The sequence below is a fragment of the Chiloscyllium punctatum genome, chromosome 5 (genome assembly GCF_047496795.1).
Source record: "Chiloscyllium punctatum isolate Juve2018m chromosome 5, sChiPun1.3, whole genome shotgun sequence".
In the NCBI taxonomy this organism is placed as follows: Eukaryota; Metazoa; Chordata; class Chondrichthyes; order Orectolobiformes; family Hemiscylliidae; genus Chiloscyllium; species Chiloscyllium punctatum.
In genome coordinates, this window is record NC_092743.1 from 142,035,140 (window position 1) to 142,055,702 (window position 20,563).

Consider the following 20,563-nt stretch of genomic DNA (forward strand, 5'->3'; position numbering starts at 1 on the left):
ATTGGTGCAAATGTTACTATCAACATCCTGGGTGTTTTAATTGAATCATCACATAAACATGATGGCTACAAAGGCTAGGAATATTGCAGTGAATAATTCACCTCCTGACTTCCCAAAACATGTCCACCATCTATAAGTCAGGAATGTGATAAAATATTCTCCACTTGCTTGGATGGGCACAGCTTCAGCTTCAAGATCCAGGATAAAGCAACGCACTTGATTGGCAGCACATACCCAAGCATCCACTCCCTCCATCACCAACACTCAGTAGCAGCAGTGTATACCACCTACAAGATGCACTGCAGAAATCCTCAGATACAAAGATCATCAAATAGCACCTTCCAAACCCATGACCACTTCCATCTAGAAGGACAAGGGCAGCAGACACATGCAAGTTCCCCTCTGAGCCACTCAGCTTCCTGACTTGGAAATATATCACTGTTCTTTCACTGTTACTAGGTCAAACTCCTGGAAGTCCTTCCCTAACGGTGATTTAGGTCTACCTACAGCACGTGGACTGCAGCAGTTCAAGAAGGCAACTCATACCACCTTCTCAAGAGTCAATTAGGGAATCCAGATCCTGAAAATTCCTTGTTAGCAGCAATGTAGGTACACCTGGGACAGATAGAATGCAGTGGTTAAGAGCACCCTAATACACCCAGGATACTGGGTGACCTGTGGGCAGGTAACAAATGCTGGCACTGGCTGTGATTTTCCAGTGCCTACTGGAAGCACTGGGATCACTGGCAGAGGGAATGAGGAGTGGTATCATACCCTTTGGAGTGCCCTATGATGGAGCTTTTGAGGCAGAAGCTGAGCACGTCACCTCCTCCTGGTTGGTGATGGCACCACCTGACAAGTAAGGTCACCTGGAAGAAGATCCTGGCACCGAACCATAACTTTATATTGCTACCTAGAGCCCATACCATCATGACCGTATGTAACTACAAGCATATATCCAGCAGCCACTGATTCTCTCTCCTGGAAGCATAGAAACCTAGAAGATAGGAGCTCGATTAACCCATTCAACCCCTTGAGCCTGCTCTGCTATTCAATATGGTCATCGAGATCAATATCCTAATCCTGCCCTCACCCCATATCCTCCGATCCAATTAGCCAGAAGAGTTACATCTACCACTTTCTTGAAAATACACAATGTTTTGGTCTGAACTACTTTCTCTGGGAGTGAATTCCACTGACTCCCCACTCTCTGGGTGAAGACATTTCTCCTGAACCTAGCTGACCATGATGATTTGCAAACTTCTTCAGGGAAGGAAGTTAATTGCTCACCCATCTTAAACCATGGGACCCTTCACCACATTATTGACTCAGATTAGATGTTTAAGTCATCCTGGACAGGAAAAGAGGGAGCTGTTAGAAATAATGGCAACAGTCTCAACCACTGCCTTTGTGAGTGAAGGCAGCCTGCTTGTTTTTCTATAATCAGTGCGGAGATACGATAGACAATAGGTGCAGGAGTAGGCTATTCTTCCCTTCGAGCCTGCACCACCATTCAATATGATCATGGCTGATCATCCTCAGTCAGTGTCCTGTTCCTGCCTTATCTCCATAACCCTTGATTCCACTATCCTTGAGAGCTCTATCCAACTCTTTCTTAAATGAACCCAGAGACTGGGCCTCCACTGCCTTCTGGGGCAGAGCATTCCACACACCCACCACTCTCTGGGTGAAAAAGTTTCTCTTCATCTCTGTCCTAAATGGCCTACCTCTTATTTTTAAGCTGTGTCCTCTGGTTTGGCACTCACCCATCAGCAGAAACATGTTTCCTGCCTCCAGAGTGTCCAATCCTTTCATAATCTTATACATCTCAATCATATCCTCTCTCAGTCTTCTAAACTCAAGGGTATACAAGCCCAGTCGCTTCAGTCTTTCAGCGTAAGGTAGTCCCGCCATTCCAGGAATTGACCTCGTGAACCTACGCTGCACTCCCTCAATAGCCAGAATGTCTTTCCTCAAATTTGGAGACCAGAACTGCACACAATATTCCAGGTGTGGTCTCACCAGGGCCCTGTACAGCTGCAGAAGAACCTCTTTGCTTCTATACTCAATCTCTCTTGTTATGAAGGCCAGCATGCTATTAGCCTTCTTCACGACCTGCTGTACCTGCATGCTTGCCTTCATTGACTGGTGTACAAGAACACCCAGATCTCTTTGTACTGCCCCTTTACCTAACTTGACTCCATTTAGGTAGTAATCTACCTTCCTGTTCTTGCCATCAAAGTGGATAACCACACATTTATTCACATTAAACTGCATCTGCCATGAATCTGTCCACTCACCTAGCCTGTCCAGGTCACCCTGTAATCTCCTAACATCCTCCTCACATTTCACCCTGCCACCCAGCTTTGTATCATCAGCAAATTTGCTAATGTTACTATTAATACCATCTTCTAAATCATATATATATATTATGTAAAAGCTGCGGTCCCGGTACCAATCCCTGCGGTACCCCACTGGTCACTGCCTGCCATTCCGAAATGGAGCCGTTTATCACTACTCTTTGTTTCCTATCAGCCAACCAACTTTCAATCCAAGTCAGTACTTTGCCCCCAATACCATGCGCCCTAATTTTGCTCACTAACCTCCTATGTGGGACTTTATCAAAGGCTTTCTGAAAGTCCGGGTTACACTACATCCACTGGATCTCCCTTGTCCATCTTCAGAGTTACATCCTCACTTAGCATTTTGTTGTGCAGGAAACCTCAGGAACAGCCAAACTATATTTAAGTAAATGCACAGGCAGCCTCTGACACTGGATCCCGCCACACACGCACACACCCCAGTCAGATGGTCCAAACAGGCCAGTAATAATGACAGCACTCTGTAAGGGTTGGACCCTCATCCTCACTGATGACTGCCTCCCCTCCCTGTATCCACCCAATCTGTGCTCCTGCCCATCAGTGACCCCACTCCATGAAAATCAGAGGCTGTTACTATATTCAACACTCATTGCTAAACCTTACAGAGCCCTGGCACTCTGAGTGAGAGTACGGAAGGGCGACCGTAAACAGGCATTTATTTCCTGCTGCAATCACACTGTGCAGGCGCTGAGCGGACCCTGGTCCCAGCAATTACACCAGCCTTTATCCCTGCAGCCAGATCTCACTGTCAGCAGCTGCTGTGGGATAGCATCGAAGAGGGACAGAAGGGGAGGGGAAGGGGGTAGGGGTTGAGGGAACAGAGTGGGAATTGAGGGGGTGGGGATTGAGAGAACAGAGTGGGGATTGAGGGGTGGGGATTGAGAGAACAGAGTGGGGATTGAGAGAACAGAGTGGGGATTGAGGGGGTGGGGTGGAAATAGGGATTGAGGGTGTGGGGACGGATTGAGAGAATGGGGAGGGACTGAGAGAATGGGGGTGGGGATTGATTTGATTCATTATTGTCACAAGTAGCTGAGTAAGGTGAAAAGTTTGTTTTGTGTGCAGTACTGGCAGATCATTCAGTACAAAGATCATCGGGTGATTGAACTGAGCAAGGAATATAGAGTTATGGCTGTGGGGGTGCACAAAAAAGCAAGGTTAACATTAGACCGGAAATTTGAGAGTCAAGATTAGAGTAGTGCTGCAAAAACACAGCAGGTCAGGCAGCATCCGAGGAGCAGGAAAATCAACATTTCGGCCAAATGCCCTTCATTAGGAATGAGGCAAGGTGCCTCCGAGTTGGAGAGATAAATAGGAGAGGGGTGGGGCTGGGGGGGGGGGAGGGGAAAGGTAGCTGAGAGTGCAATAGGTGGATGGAGGTGGGAGGTAATGGTGATAGGTCAGAGAGGAGGGTGGAGCGGTTAGGTGGGAAGGAAGATTGGCAGGTAGGACAGGTCATGAGGACGGTGCCGAGTTGGAAGGTTGGAACTGGGGTAAGGTGGGGGGAGGGGAAATGGGGAAACTGGTGAAGTCCACATTGATGGCGTGGGGTTGGAGGATCTCGAGGTGGAAGATGAGACATTCTTCCTCCTGATGTCTGATGATGAGGGAGTGGCGGTGGAGGAGGCCCAGGACCAGCATGTCCTTGTTGGAGTGGGAGGGGGAGTTGAAAAGTTCAGCCACAGGGCAGTGGGGTTGATTGGTGTGGGTGTCCCAGAGATGTTCTCTAAAGCACTCTCCTTGAAGGTGTCCTGTCTGCCCAAGAGGAGATCGCATCGGGAGCAATGGATACAGTAAATGACGTGTGGAAATGCAGATGAAACTTTGATGGATGTGGAAGGCTCCTTTGGGGCCTTGGACGGAGGTTGGGGGGGGGGGGTGGGGGGAGGTGTATCTACAGGTTTTGCAATTCCTGCAGTAGCAGGAAAAAATGTCGGGAGGAGGGTGGGCTGTTAGGGGACGTTGACATTGAGGGAGAGATTGATATCTTTGCACCACATCACCAAGCACTCTGTCTCTTTCCTGTATTCTGTCTTGTAATTCTTTGTTAGCCACCACACAGTCGTGAGTGTACAGGGAGTACAGTAGGAGCCTGAGTACGCATTCTTGTGGGATGCCGATGTTGAGGAGATGTTGTTGCCTGTCCTCACTGATTGCGATCTCTGGGTCAGGATCCGGTTGCAGAGGGGGCAGCACGGACGTAACTCTCAGAGTTTGGAGATTAGTTTGGTTGGGATTGTAGCGTTGAACACAAAGCTGTAGTCAATAAGTAGAAGTCTGATGTGGGTATCCTTATTATCCAGATATTTCAGGGATGAGTGTAGGGCTAGGGAGATGGTGTCTGCTGTGGACTTGTGCGTTGGTCGGTGAATTGCAAGGCATAGAGGCAGGCTGGGAGGCTAGAGTTGATGTGAGCCATGACTATCCTCTCAAAGCACTTCATGATTATGGAGGTCAGAGACACCAGGTAGGAGTCATTGAGGCACATTGCTTATTTTGCTTGACAGAATGAGGATTGTGATGGGGGATGGAGGGAATGGGAATGGGGGAATTGAGGGAACCAGAGTGGGGATTGAGGGAATGGGGGATTGAGGGAATGGGGGTTGGAATTCAGTGATTGGAAGTGGGAGATGAGGGCATTGGAAGGGGGATTGATGCTTGCAGAATAGATGTTGAAAGGGTTGAGGAGAGGAAAGGGGGCAAAGCAGGCTTGCGTAAACCAGCAGTTTAAGAGCAGGTGGAAGGGGCTGCGGTTTCAGTATATGGGGCTCTCCCTATCTCATTCTAACGTTGGCTCGGCCCCCTCCCTCTTAAAGCATACGCTGAGCTCAGATTCAACCATTTAGGATTTTCACACATTGACAGATGTCACAGCACAAAAGGAGATCATTCTGCCTCTCAGTCAGGAACTGTCCCTGGAATGTCGGGTCTCCTCTGCTTATAATATTTCTTTTTTTTTCATGCATATATTATAAACTAAGATTTGAGCTTGATTTGTTTAGCTCCTGGGGCATGAAGCTGATGGCTGGACCATTTCTGGAGTCTTGCTCCACATGCACGGCTGTCTGGATGGAGGACAGAGGTGTTGAATATAGTTCCTGGATTAGTGGTGCTGGAAGAGCACAGCAGTTCAGGCAGCATCCAAGTAGCTTCAAAATCGACATTTTGGGCAAAAGACCTTCATCAGGGAATTGAATTGCTGAATATCTGGATAATAAGGATACCCACATCAGACTTCTACTTATTGACTACAGCTTTGTGTTCAACGCTACAATCCCAACCAAACTAATCTCCAAACTCTGAGAGTTACGTCCGTGCTGCCCCCTCTGCAACCGGATCCTGACCCAGAGATCGCAATCAGTGAGGACAGGCAACAACATCTCCTCAACATCGGCACCCCACAAGAATGCGTACTCAGGCTCCTACTGTACTCCCTGTACACTCACGACTGTGTGGTGGCTAACAAAGAATTACAAGACAGAATACAGGAAAGAGACAGAGTGCTTGGTGACGTGGTGCAAAGATATCAATCTCTCCCTCAACGTCAACGTCCCCTAACAGCCCACCCTCCTCCCCGACACTTTCCCCTGCTACTGCAGGAATTGCAAAACCTGTGCCTACACCTCCCCCCCCCCCCCTCACCTCCATCCAAGGCCCCAAAGGAGCCTTCCACATCCATCAAAGTTTCATCTGCATTTCCACACGTCATTTACTGTATCCATTGCTCCCGATGCGATCTCCTTTTGGGCAGACAGGACACCTTCAAGGAGAGTGCTTTAGAGAACATCTCTGGGACACCCACACCAATCAACCCCACTGCCCTGTGGCTGAACTTTTCAACTCCCCCTCCCACTCCAACAAGGACATGCTGGTCCTGGGCCTCCTCCACCGCCACTCCCTCATCATCAGACATCAGGAGGAAGAATGTCTCATCTTCCACCTCGAGATCCTCCAACCCCATGCCATCAATGTGGACTTCACCAGTTTCCCCATTTCCCCTCCCCCCACCTTACCCCAGTTCCAACCTTCCAACTCGGCACCGTCCTCATGACCTGTCCTACCTGCCAATCTTCCTTCCCACCTAACCGCTCCACCCTCCTCTCTGACCTATCACCATTACCTCCCACCTCCATCCACCTATTGCACTCTCAGCTACCTTTCCCCTCCCCCCCCCAGCCCCACCCCTCTCCTATTTATCTCTCCAACTCGGAGGCACCTTGCCTCATTCCTAATGAAGGGCATTTGGCCGAAATGTTGATTTTCCTGCTCCTCGGATGCTGCCTGACCTGCTGTGTTTTTGCAGCACTACTCTAATCTTGACTCTCAAATTTCCGGTCTAATGTTAACCTTGCTTTTTTGTGCACCCCCACAGCCATAACTCTATATTCCTTGCTCAGTTCAATCACCCGATGATCTTTGTACTGAATGATCTGCCAGTACTGCACACAAAACAAACTTTTCACTTTACTCAGCTACGTGTGACAATAATGAATCAAATCAATCCCCACCCCCATTCTCTCAGTCCCTCCCCATTCTCTTAATCCCTCCCCAGACACTCAATCCCTATTTCCACCCCACTCCCTCAATCCCCACTCTGTTCTCTCAATCCCCACCCCCTCAATTCCCACTCTGTTCCCCCAACCCCTACCCCTCCCCTTCTGTCCCTCTTCGATGCTATCCCACAGCAGCTGCTGACAGTGAGACCTGGTTGCAGGGATACGGGCTGGTGTAATTGCTGGGACCAGGGTCCGCTCAGCGCCTGCACAGTGTGATTGCAGCAGGAAATAAACGCCTGTTTACGGTCGCCCTTCCGCACTCTCACTCAGAGTGCCAGGGCTCTGTCAGCTTTAGCAATGAGCGCAGTTGCTGTGTGCCCCGGCCGTGTGCTGCGGTTCTCGCTGTTGTTCTCCGTGCTCTGTGCTCCGCTCACTGCCCTCAGGCTTAACCAGAGGCCGCTGGTCGGTAAGTGTGCACTGGAAACCTCACTCACTCACCCACCCACCCTCTCTGTGTTTCTGAGAGTCGGGCCTTGGTGTACAGACTGTGGACAGGGGGAGGAGGGTGAGCTGAAGGAGGAGACGGGAAGGGAGAGGATGACAGTTAGGAAGGTAACGGGATTGATGATACAATGCTAATGAGAAAGTAAAACCATGGCTGTGCTGCAAGCAACCTCCACCACTTCCTCTGGCAGCTCATTCCAGACACACACTACCCTCTGTGTGAAAAAGTTGCCCCTTAGGTCCTTTTTAAATCTTTCCCCTCTCACCTTAAGCCTAGTTCTGGACTAACCCACTCTGGGCAAAAGACCTTGCCTATTTACCCTATCCATGCCCCTCATAATTTTATAAACTTCTACAAGGTCACCCCTCAGCCTCCGACGCTCCAGGGAAAACAGCCCCAGCCTGTTCAACCTCTCCCGATAGCTCAAACCCTCCAACCCTGGCAACATCCTTGTGAATCTTTTCTGAGCTTTTTCATGTTTCACAACATCTTTTGTATAGCAGGGAGATGTATTATTGTAACATGTACAATTTGTTTTGATTTATTTTAGTTAAATGTACCAAAACACAGTGAAAGCTGTTGTTTTATGAGCAGTACAGGCAGATCATAGTAGGCGAGGACATACAGATTGTTGGGTGAAAAATCTTGGATAGAATAAGGCAGACAGGTGACACCTCACAGGACAAACATGAGGCAAGATCAGCATTATTTGAAGTTAGAGAGGTCCTTTCAGCAGTCTCATAACAGTAGGGAAGAAGGTGTTCTTGAACCTGTTGGTGCGTGTGTTCAAACTTCTGGTATCTTCTGTCTGATGGAGGAGATTGTAGGAGAGCATTACTGGGGTGGGAGGGGTCTTTGATGATATTGGAGGAAGTGAGGACTGCACATTCTGGAGATCAGAGTCAAAAAGTGTGGCACTGGAACAGCACAGAGGGTCAGGCAGCATCCAAGGAGCAGGAGAATCAATGTCAGGCAAAGGGCTTGTCCTCAAAACGTCGATTCTCCTGCTACTTGGATGCTGCCTGACCTACTGTGCCTTTCCAGCACCACACTTCTTGTCTTTGATATTGGCAACCTTTCCGCAGTGTAAATGGAGCCGACTCTCTGCTCTGCACCAAAAGGCAATGCATGTTGCAGCTTGTAGCTGAATACGAAGGACCCTGAGGAAGCATTCCTGACCCAGGTAGAGACTGAGGTAAAAACAATGACTGCAGATGCTGGAAAGCAAAAACTGGATTAGTGGTGCTGGAAGAGCACAGCAGTTCAGGCAGCATCCAACGAGCAGCGAACTCGACGTTTCGGGCAAAAGCCCTTCATCAGGCCTTTATTCCTGATGAAGGGCTTTTGCCCGAAACGTCGATTTCGCTGCTCGTTGGATGCTGCCTTAACTGCTGTGCTCTTCCAGCACCACTAATCCAGGTAGAGACTGGCAGGCAGTAAGTGAATAAGTGAATGCATTCACTGGAGGGATGCAGTGGAGATTCACCAGGATACTGCCCGGGATGGAGCAGCTCCAGCAAGCAACAGCAGCTGGATAAGCTTGGGTTGTTTTCTTTGGAGCAGAGAAAGTTTGGTGCAGGAAGCGGTGGGGGGGGGGGAATGGAACCTGATAGAAGATTTTTGTAAGATTATGAGGGGGACAGAGAGGGTAGATAGAAAGCGGCCGTTCCCCTTGGTTAAAGTAAACGGCAGGAGACTCAGGTGGGATTTGAGGAAAAGCTTTTTCACCCAGAAGGGTAAACGCAGTACCAGGGAGGGTGACTGAGGGTTAAACCTCACAACCTCAGAAAAGTACCTGGATGAGCACTTTGTGTTGAAAACGTCAAGGCTGTTAGCCTCGTGTGGGAAAGTGAGACTAGTGTCGAGAATTATACATTTTTGTTGATGCAGACTTAATTGTCCAAACGTGTCTTCTGTATGTATGATTCTATAATTCTCTAAAAGTAATATGAAGTGTAGAGAGAGGTTAGGAGTGTCCAAGTATAACATGAATAACCATCAACCTGAAAGCGTTACTGTGTCTTTCTTAACAGATGTTGAATATTGCCAACATTTTCCATTTTTGATTCAGATGTACTGCATCCATGGCATTTTGCTTGTGGTACTGATGGTGCATGTGTATTTAATGGTTGCTGAGATTGTGCTGTCTTCTTTGTTTAAGGTGTTCTGGCTCAGAAAACATATGGTTTTTTTGAGAGATTTGGTGACAGCTACATTGCAGCATCATATGTTAAGTATCTGGAATCTGCCGGAGCTCAAGTTGTGCCCATTGGGTAAGTGTGGATCATATCCCTACTCACAACATGGTCAGGGAAGAATTTAGTGTCCCGCCCGGAAGAAGCTTCAGGAATATGGATTACTTGATAATTTTGGAGGAGGCAAGATACAAACCCCATGACCTTCCTGCCTCTGCCCCGTTTATTCCAGGGAAACTTCTGGAAGGATTTTCCTTCCAGTGGGTGGGGGAGATCTCATATGATGAGTTACCCAAATGCCTGTTCTCACAAACTGACTGAACCTGTCATTGATCATGGTGGCGCTAATGAGCATTTGAGAGCTACCAGCCATCGACAGTGTGAGGCTCCCATAGCAGTTAGCAAGTACCCCTCATGTTACCTGACATGAAATTCCAACTCAGTACCAGCCCTGCTTTTGTACAGGGGACACTACTGTAGGAAAGTCAGAATGGAAGTCCCCATGTTTAACCAATTTTGAGTTCTGTGCTGTGCTGTGGTTTGATTATGTGTAGAGTGCAGAAGATAATCAAGAAGGCCAATGGAATGCTGGCCTTCATTATCTAAAGGGCTGGAGTACAGGGATGTGGAAATTATGAGCAGTTATACAAAACCTTGGTTAGACCCCACTTGGAGTATTGTGAGCAGATGTGGTCACTACACCTTGGCACTGGAGGAAGTTCAACACAGGTTCACAAGGATGATAGGGGGTTAAGTTATGAGGAGAGATTAGACAAATTAGGCCTTTTTTAAAGTATTAGAACCAGAGGGCAGTCTGAGAATTATGACCAGACCATTCAGGAGAGAGAGAGAACGTAGAATAGAAGAGCACAGGATGTTAGAAACCACTTCCAGTGGAAGATTGAAACTATCTTCCTCGAATAGTAGTGGATGCTAATTCAAATATTACATTTAAATCTTGAGTGAATTAGCATGGCATGTAGTTTTCATTTTGTTTAATCTCTCTCCTTTGTGGAAAGTGGATCAATCTGTTGAGGCAGAGTCTGTGGAGTTTTGGTACATTACAATTCACTTGTAACATATCCACTTTTACTGTTTATATCCACCCAGGCAGAAAGGGTGGTGAAGAAGGCTTTTGGCACATTTACCTTCATCAGTCAGAGCATCAAGTGTAGGAGTTGGGAGTCATGTTGTGGCTGTACAAGACATTGGTCAGGCCACGTTTGGGATACTGTGTACAATTCTGGTCAGCAAAAGTGAGGATTGCAGATGCTGGAGATTAGAGTCGAGTCTGATGAAGGGCTTTTGCCCAAAACATCGATTCTTCTGCTCCTCAGATGCTGCCTGACCTTCTGTGCTTTTCCAGCACCACACTCTCGACTCTGATCTCCAGTAATTGCAGTCCTCACATTTGCCTAGTTGATTTAACCTACCAGCGAAGCCTCTTCTAAGGATGCCTACCTTGAAGAAGTACAGTTCAGGTCACCCTGCTGTAGGAAGGATGCTATGAAACTGGAAACGATGCAAAAAATATTTACAAGGATGTTACTGAGACTGGAGGGTTTGAGTTGTAAGGAGAGACTGGATAGATAAGTGCAGGATGCTGAGGGGTGACCTTCCAGAGGTTTACGGAATCATGAGGAGCATGGATAGGGTAAATAGGCAAGGTCTTTTCCCTGGCATGGGGGATTCCAGAACTTGAGGGCATAGGTTTAAGGTGAGAGGGGAAAGATTTAAAAGGGATCTAACGAACAACCTTTTCACACAGAGGGTGATGTGTTTGTGAAATGAACTGCTAAAGTAAGTGGTAGAGGCTGGTATAATTACAGCATTTAAAATATATTTGAGCACTCACATGTGTAGGAAAGATTAAGAGGAATATGGGCTTAATGCAGGCAAATGGGGCTAGTTCAGTTTAGGAAATCGAGTCAACATGGGTCAAATGGGCTGAAGGGTTTGTTTCTGTACTGTATGACTATCTGACTCAATCTGTGAAGGTAAAGTTGCTATTGTCCTAGTCCTTGGAGAGAGAAAACTGACGGTAGTTAACCTGAGGGTCATCAAGCCTCAGGCATTAGTTTCACTGAATTAGAATTAGCTAACCCTGTTGTACCCTTTTCTTTGTTAAGTATAATTAATTTTAAAATGCTAAAATAAATGATACATTCTTATTAGATAACCAGTATTATAATTTTTAGCTATGTTTACATGATATTCACTTCTTCAGTATATCATTCCCAACGCTAAGATCACCAACTAGAATGTAATTGCATGATTCAAATGCAAATGTAGTAAAATTAATCCAATGAAGATTCTTTTCGTCTCCAATAGCATTGACCTAACCGAAGATCAGTACCGGAAACTATTTTATTCCATAAATGGGTAAGTGATTCTTCTTTTGATAAATCACAACAGATGTGGTTTTGTATTTGGGTTGTTTTTATCACGTGTTATCGAGAGTTTGGCATTTTCATGTCCGGTCTGCAGTAGGTTACAAGATCCTTTGCTTTTGAGTATGGAAGACATTTTCTTGAGTATTGGATAAAGAGTAATTTTTCTGTATTGAAATCAACAAGTGCGGCATCACGATATACTCTGCTAAGATGGTTTGCATTTAAAATGTTTAAGTAGACAGAAATTTGAGGGAGCAAAGTTGAAATTCAGTTTGCACAGATTTAGCAGTGTAAAAATAAGCAGTTCTTCTGATATGTCTTTAAGAGGAAGAATTTCCTATTCCCACTTCTCCTTTTACCAACTGTTTAGACAGTATGAAAATGATGTTCAATTTCTCAGCTGCACCAATATTTCTGTAAGTTCTAAAATTACTGGATTTAATTTGTTGTGGTGGGTTATTTTACAACATAATCTCAGGAGACTCGGGTACAAGGTCAAATGTTTATTTTGTCGTAAATGCATTGAGAGAGTTCTGTCACAGGTTCTGAAGCAGGATTCTGGCCGGCCAACAAATCATTATGTACTTGAATATTCTGAAACATGAAGGAACACATTACTCGAGTTCCAATGTGGTACTAACCCAAATATCTCTGCTTTCCTGGAAGGCAGAATGTCTGGTACTTGAGTCTTACTGATCACCCCTATCTCCCCGATGACATCCTAATCTCTCCTCTGGAATCTGATTTGTCATTTTGTGAGACCAGGTAAGTGTACAGTTTAATTAGGAAACCTTTCCGACTACAATCAAATGGGAATAAATGACCTATATAAATGAACTCTCTCTTACTGACACAACTAAATTCCTGAGTCCTTTCTAATGTCGCCACTTAACCCCACTAATAGTTACTCTTCTAAAGGGAAGATATTGTTAACATGAGAGGGTGCAGAACAGATTTGCAAAATGTTTTCGGGACTGGAGGGCTTGAGTTATAGAGAGAGGCTGAGTAGGCTGTGTCTTTTTTCCCTGGAGCATTGGCGATTGAGGGGTGACCTTATAGAGGTTTATAAAATCATGAGGGGCATGGATAGGGTGAGTGGCCAAGGTCTTTTTCCCAGGTTAGGGGAGTCCAAAACTAGAGAGCATAGGTTAAAGGTGATAGGGGGAAGATTTTAGAAAGGACCTGAGGGGTAACTTTTTAATGCAGAGGGTGGTGTTTGAATGGAACAAGCTGCCAGAGGAAATGAAGGAGGCTGGTACAATTACAACATTTAAAAGGCATCTGGATGGGTATATGAACAGGAATGGGTATGGACCAAATTTTGGCAAATGGGTCTAGGTCAGATTGGCATGTCTGGTCAGCGCAGACGAGCTGAACTGAAGGGTCTGTTTCTGTGCTCTATGCCTCTATCTTTGTTTGGTTACATTCCCTAATGAACTATTGTTGGGACAACCTATATCCAGTACTTCCCCTTGCAGAGTTAAGCGTTTAGAGCCGAGCAGACTGTAAACCTGGTTTCTAGACTCAAAAAAGCAAACATCTTTTTGTGGCTTAGGAAGTGAAGTCACCTTTTGCCTGCAGTCGTCATGAGTAATATAATACCATCAATGAAAGAAAATTGCTGATATTTTTGGTGATGTTTTAGCCAATGCATGTCTTTACCAGGGCATCATTCATAACTTGTTACTGTGAGAGGTTAATGCTCAGTAGCTTGTGGGTTGCTGAAGGCAGCCTGGCTAATGGTGTTACAATCACCTGATTTATTGAAGTAGCTGTTCTTTGCCTTTTTAAGTGAAATTAATATGTTTTGTTGACAGTTAAAGATAAATCTCAATTTTGTTTATTTTTACCTAGTAATGCAGTTAACATTCTACAGAATGTTAAATCTGATGGTACTCATCCTATAGTGAATAATTTATCCTGACGATCGAGATTAGTGCTGTGAGATTAAGGTGCACTAATATGCTTGTGGCAATTTGTATTTTGTTCTTGTTTAACATCGCTCTGACATGCTGTTTCTGTCGAAGTCAGCAGGTAGTACATCGAACTGACAAAAGGAAATATTTCTTAAGCAATAACTAAATGTTAAAAGCACCATTATAGCGATGGCTGCAAAGATTAGTCAGATATTATTCAGGTGTTAATTAGATGTTTTAATTAGATCCTATCATTTAAAAAATGCTGACACTAGAAGAATTGCGATACTAAAACAATGTAACAGCTGTGGTTATCCGATTACAACATAATGTGTTCATAGTGTTTGAGGATTTTGAAAGAGGTGTATACTGATTTTGCTTCAAAATTTGATAAACTATGGTCAGGGATTAAACTAAGTTTATTCTGTTTGGGGAATAAATATTGAAATTAATGTTCAGTTTTGAAATGTAAAGTTGCTCTAGAGGAGTATCTTGTGCAAAATTAGAACTAATATCCACCTTGAGATAAACTGCATCTTATTAAAGGAAGACCCTGCTTCCTGGTAAATGTCAACTTAGAAACAGTACTCTGTAAATTCAGTTCGGCTTTTAAAGGGAACAGACAGATATGAAGGTTAGGGGGAGGTACTGAATGGCAATCTTTTGCTTTCCTGTAATTTAGTGTATTGAATAATAATTGGTAGTTTTGTCTTACAGAAAAAGAAACTAGGATTACATACACGCACACAATTAGAATTCAATTGGTATTTTTTTCCCAAGCAGCCACCTTAGCTAGGAACTCTCTCATTCAGATATGCAATTCATTTGCACACTATCGAACATCATTGAGAATGTTCAATAGCAGAATCGCTGCTAATGTTAATACATTTGGGAACAAAAGAATGGATAACGTAACAAGTTATCAACAAAGACTTAGAGGACCTAAACATTGACAGATGTAAAGCATATGAAATGATACAGAAGTGGCTAAAATACAGTAATGTTTATATGATTTGTACTTGTATTGTCCTAGTATATTTCACATAAATGATGTCTGAAGTCCTCAGTGCCAGAACAATATGCAGATCAGATACCACTCTAAAGTTTGACTTTATTAAATCCCAAGTTGGAAAGGGTGGTGCTGGGAAAGCACAGCAGGTCAGGCAACATCCGAGGAGCAGGAGAGTCGACGTTTCGGGCATAAGCCCTTCATCAGGAATGTGGGGGTGGGGGTGGGGAAGGGGGGCTAAGACATAAATAAGAGGGTGAGGGTGGGGAGACGATAGCTGGGAAGGCAATAGGTAGATGCAGGTGGGGGGTGATGGTGATAGTTTGGAGGGGAGGGTGGAGCAGAAAGGTGGGAAGGAAGATGGACGGTCAAGAGGGCGGTGCCGAGTTGGAGGGTTGGATCTAGGATGAGGTGAGGCAAGAAGGGGGGGTGGGGGTGGTGGGGGCAGCATTGATGGATTTGGAAATTAGTGAAGACATTGTTGATTCCATGTGGTTGAAGTGTCCCAAGGTGGAAGATGGGGCGTTCTTCCTCCAAGTGTTGGGTGACTAGAAAGTGGCAATGGGGGAGGCCCAGGACTTGCATGTACTTGACGGAGTAGGGGGAGGGGGAGTTGAAGTGGGTCAGCCACAGGGTGGTGGAGTTGTCTGGTGCGTGTGTCCCAGAGATGTTACCTGAAATGATTAGATTCCCTACAGTGTGGAAACAGGCCCTTTGGCCCAACAAGTCCACACCAACCCTCCGAAGAGTAACCCACCCCTCCTCTGACCAAATCACCTAACACTTTGGGCAATTTAGCATGGCCAATTCACCTGACCTGCACATCTTTGGAATGTGGGAGGAAACCGGAGCACCCGGAGGAAACCCACACAGACACTGGGAGAATGTGCAAACTCCACACAGACAGTCGGCCGAGGCTGGAATCGAACCTGGGACCTTGGCGCTGTGAGGCAGCAATGCAAACCACTGAGCCACCATGCCACCTCATGTACCACGAGTTGGCATCCTGTCTCCCCGATGTAGAGAAGACCCACATCGAGAGCATTGGATAGAACCCATCCAGTCCTCGACTTCCTCTCCACTAAACTCTGGATACAGCGCATTATCCTCTGCCATTTCCACCACCTACAGTCAGACCCTACCACCAGATATATTTCCCTCCCCACCCCTATCTGCGTTCTGCAGAGACCATTCCCTTGTGACTCCCTCATTAGGTCCACACTTCCCACCAACCCACCCTCCACACCTGGCACCTTCCCCTGCCACCGCAAGAAGTGTAAAACCTGCGCCCACACCACCCCCTCATCTCCCTCCAAGGCCCCAAAGGATCCTTCCACACCTGCAGAGATTTTCCTGCACCTCCAAACCCCTCATCTACTGCATCTGTTGTACTCGATGTGGTCTCCTCTACACGTGGGAGAGAGGACATAAATTCACAGAACGTTTTGGGGAACATCTCTGGGACACACACACTAAACAACCCCACCGCCCTGTGGCCGAACACTTCACCTCCCCCTCCCACTCTGCCCAGGTCATGCAAGTCCTGGGCCTCCTCCACCGCCAAATCCAAGCCACCCGACCACGGAGGAAAAATGCCTCATCTTCTGCCTTGGGACCCTGCAACCAAAAGGCATCAACATCGACTTCACCAGTTTCCTCATCTCTCTCTTCTCCCCCCAACCTTATCCCAGATCCCACCCTCTAACTTGGTACTGCTCTCTTGAGCTGTCCCATCTGTCCATCTATTTCTGCCTATTTGCTCCACCCTCTGCTCCAACCTATCACCATCACCCCCCCACCTTCATCTGCTTATCGCATTCCCAGCTACCTTTCCCCCCAGCACCACCCACCTCCCATTTATCTCTCAGGTCCTCCACCCACCATTCCTGAAGAATGGCTTATGCCGGAAATGTTGACTCTCCTGCTCCCTTGGTTGCTGCCTGCCATGCTTTTCCAGCGCCACGCTTTATCATCTGTGACTCTGCAGCATCTGCAGTCCTCACTTTCTCTTAGTCGCTTGATTATATCCCAAACTGATTCTATCCACTAAGGATGTATTGAAGGAAATGGGCGGCATAGTGGCACATTGGTTAGCACTGCTGCCTCTCAGCGCTAGAGACCCAAGTTCCATTCCCACCTCAAGCAACTGTCTGTGTGGAGTTTGCACATTCTCCCCGTGTTTGCGTGGGCTTCCTCCGGTTTCCTCCCACAATCCAAAAATGTGCAGGTTAGGTGAATTGGCCATGCGAAAATGCCTGTAGTGTTAGGTGAAGGGGTAAATGTAGGGGAATAGGTCTGGGTGGGTTGCGCTTTGGCAGGTCGGTGTGGACTTGTTGGGCCGAAGGGTCTGTTTCCACACTGTAAGTAATCTAATTTTTTAAAAATGTGCAAAATCTGGCATGGTAAAATTTACACCCATGTATCCAGTGCATTAAGACAATTATTAATATCTCTGGAGTGAGTCAAATTGATTGATTATATGATCACAGGAACCAATATTCTCTTTAAAATTTCATTGTTTTGCATGGTTAGCTTTTCTTTTTAATTCAGGGTCTATGTAGTGGTGTGTTTTGCGCGGATATGCGTGTTGGATATTTAACTACAACAGGGATTGCGTGATGCCTCCCTGGCTGTGTTGTGGTGAGACGTGCACACAGCTTAATGGAAGCTCAAGAGTAAACTTGAAGAGTAAACCAACACACGTGTCGACTTAGCTCTTCGGCTGCAGGTGGCTGGCTTTTGGCACCACCTTGAATCAGAATAGGTGCATTCATGATGTCCCCTGTTGATAGTTGCTGAAATGTCCACCTGCTTTCTCATTTGGAATTGACAGGTTCAGTAGAGGATCACCTTGTGTAGATCAGTAGAGGATCACCTGGTGTATCTGCAGCATGTCAGAAGTGGTGGTGAAGGCTGGTTATTTAGCATTCGTGCAAAAGCCTCTATAAATATGTGTTGGGGTGGAATGACTAACAAATCCCTGGACAAACCAGTTCCAGCATCACAGAGTTTATTGAAGTTACACCAATGGCAAGAAACCTCTGGCAGTCCACTACTACTTCACTGATCAAATGAAAGACATAATGTATAAAAGTTATCTTTCAGCCAGCTTTTGACTATTACAAACAAATCGTATTAATAATTGATTGAATGTGTGTTCAATCAGATTAATCATGTGACTTCATGGTCAATGATGGACTTTATGGCGAACCCTGGGTCTTCCCATGATGTTTACCGGACACCCTTATCACCCATTCTGGGGCTTTCACAATGGATTTATTGAACCACATTCCAATCCTGCAGACCTCTGCATCTGTTCATCAATCCTCCTGGCCATCAGGATAGGACCTTCTCCCTACTGTCCAGTGGTGTCTATCTATAGGAATTCACTTAAAGTCTTTCATGTTAGTTCGTTAGATGCACTTAGAATTGGGTGTACTTATGTATGTGTATGTAGTGACAATTACCTAATGAGTCTTAATTATTGTAGGATCAGACCTTTTTGCTAATCTTTACTAAATAACACATTTTGAAATGATTGTGAAAAAGGGGGCTCTGTTCAGGTTTTTCAAGAGTCATTCATTATGGCAATCTAAAGCTGACTGTCTACAGGAATCCTATTAAATCCCTCGATGCTGAATACAATTTAAACTAATCACATAAAAATCATAACTAATGTGAGTTAAGCTTTTTCCCTTCCAGCCCATATTGAATAACAAACTTTAAGTTAGCCTGCAAGGTGGCCTTCTAACTGAGCTGCCGTACTGTAAGCAGTGGCTACATTTTGTTTTACTACTGCTTTGTAAGACCCTATTTTGTGATTTCTGTCAGACACTTTATTACCTTATTGGGCGGCACGGTGGCACAGTGGCTAGCACTGCAGCCTCACAGCACAAGAGACCCGGGTTCAGGCAACTGTCTGTGTGGAGTTTGCACATTCTCCCCGTGTCTGCGTGGGTTTCCTCCGGGTGCTCCGGTTTCCTCCCACAGTCCAAAGATGTGCAGTTTAGGTGACTTGGCCATGCTAAATTGCCTGTAGTGTTAGGTTCATTAGTCAGGAGTAAATATGGGGAATGGGTCTGAGTGGGTTACTCTTCGGAGGGAAGTGTGGACTTGTTGGGCCGAAGGGCCTGTTTCCACACTGTAAATAATCTAATCTAATTATTACCTTTACCTGGTTGTTGTGAGTACAAAGGCCACAATCCTGACTGTGTTAATGACTACTTCAGTCAACAATCTTCTTCGGCCATTTTTGTGTCAACAATAAAAACCTTGGCGACTATGAATGTTAACCATGGGTAGCCCTAACACTTACATAGGGAAGAGAAGAAGGGGATGTTTATGTCTGAAGGAATGTCATGTCGCTGTTATAAAGTTTCAGAAAGACTATAGTCTCTTTGTCTAAATTTATTCCTCACAGATTTTAGGGGGTTTTTTGCCCTAAGAATATGCAAAGTGAAAATGATCCGGAAAGGACAAATTAGGTCCCTTTCAGTCAGTAACTATAGTGACGAGCAAAGACATGTTCGGTCAATTGAATATGGAGTTGGAGTAAGTGGGGTTTTTGTTCAGGCGGCAGGCAGTGATTCATGACGCACTACAGGGGTCAGTGTGGAGGAGCTGGTGTTGGACTGGGGTAGACAAAGTCAGAAGTCACACAACATCAGGTTATGGTCCAAGAGGTTTATTTGAAATCACAAGCTTTCAGAGCATCTGGTGACGAAGCAGCAGCTTTCTGAAAGCTTGTGATTTCAAATAAACCTGTTGGACTGCACCCTGGTGCTGTGTAACTTCTGATTGAGTCCCAGCTATTTGTGATATTTATCAATGATCTGGATGAGGGAATCAAATGCAACATTTTCAGGTTTGCTGATGACACAAAACTATGTGGGGTTGTGAGGTATCAGGGTGATTTAGACAAGGTGAGTGAGTGGGCAAACAAATGGCAGGTGCAGTACAATATGGCTTAATGTGAAGTTACATACTTCAGTGTCAAAAACAGAAGTGTGTTACTTATACAATGAAGTGTTGGGAAATGTGGATGCACAAGGAGACCTGAGTGACTGTGTACATCAGCAATGAAAGTTCACAATAAATGAGCAATCTTTGCACCCCCATCCCATGTGCTTTCATTTTGCCCACTAACCTCTTCTGAGGGACCACAGCAAAAACCTTCTGTAAAGCATAATATAGTATAACCACTGGTTCTCCCTTATCTATTTTACTAATTACACTCAAAAAACACTTTAGTAGATTTGATCCGCCTGATTTGTCTTGCACAAACCCATCCTTTCTCTCATTCTGTTAATGACGTGGATGATGAAGAATTGAGCAAAATAACAGCAAGAGGTAACCGACTGTGATTATTCTTACTCCTGCTGCTGGTTCACAGTGTCATATAGATGCTTAGTTTGGTGTAGTTAGATCTCCTTTTAATTTATCCCACTGAGTGTTGGAGAGTGCAATATAACGTGATGGACAAGGGCATGTGTACATTGGCCTCCATGCGGTACTCATGGGTACCAACATTTTAGCACACAGATGTGGCTGTGCCTGTGACAGGTAGGGCATTACTGACCAGGCCAGCATTTAATGGCCGTCCCTAGATGACCCTTGAGAAGGTGGAGCTGCCTTCTTGAAACGCTGCCGTCCATGTGCTGGAAGTTGA

General features: G+C 45.6%; 1 protein-coding gene across 2 annotated transcripts in view; it reads left to right on the forward strand.

Moving 5' to 3' along the window:
- The first annotated feature begins 6,923 nt into the window (after nt 1–6,923).
- The window catches only part of LOC140477508 (gamma-glutamyl hydrolase-like), a 51,537-nt gene continuing 37,897 nt past the window's right edge, over nt 6,924–20,563 (forward strand). The window contains exons 1-3 of one of the 2 annotated variants that reach the window (XM_072571549.1): nt 6,924–7,343; nt 9,544–9,655; nt 11,909–11,959. In XM_072571549.1, the coding sequence (XP_072427650.1) occupies nt 7,235–7,343; nt 9,544–9,655; nt 11,909–11,959 (272 nt within the window). In that variant the 5' untranslated portion in view covers nt 6,924–7,234. The remainder of the gene's footprint in view (nt 7,344–9,543; nt 9,656–11,908; nt 11,960–20,563) is intronic. The other variant, XM_072571550.1, reaches the window with a different exon arrangement.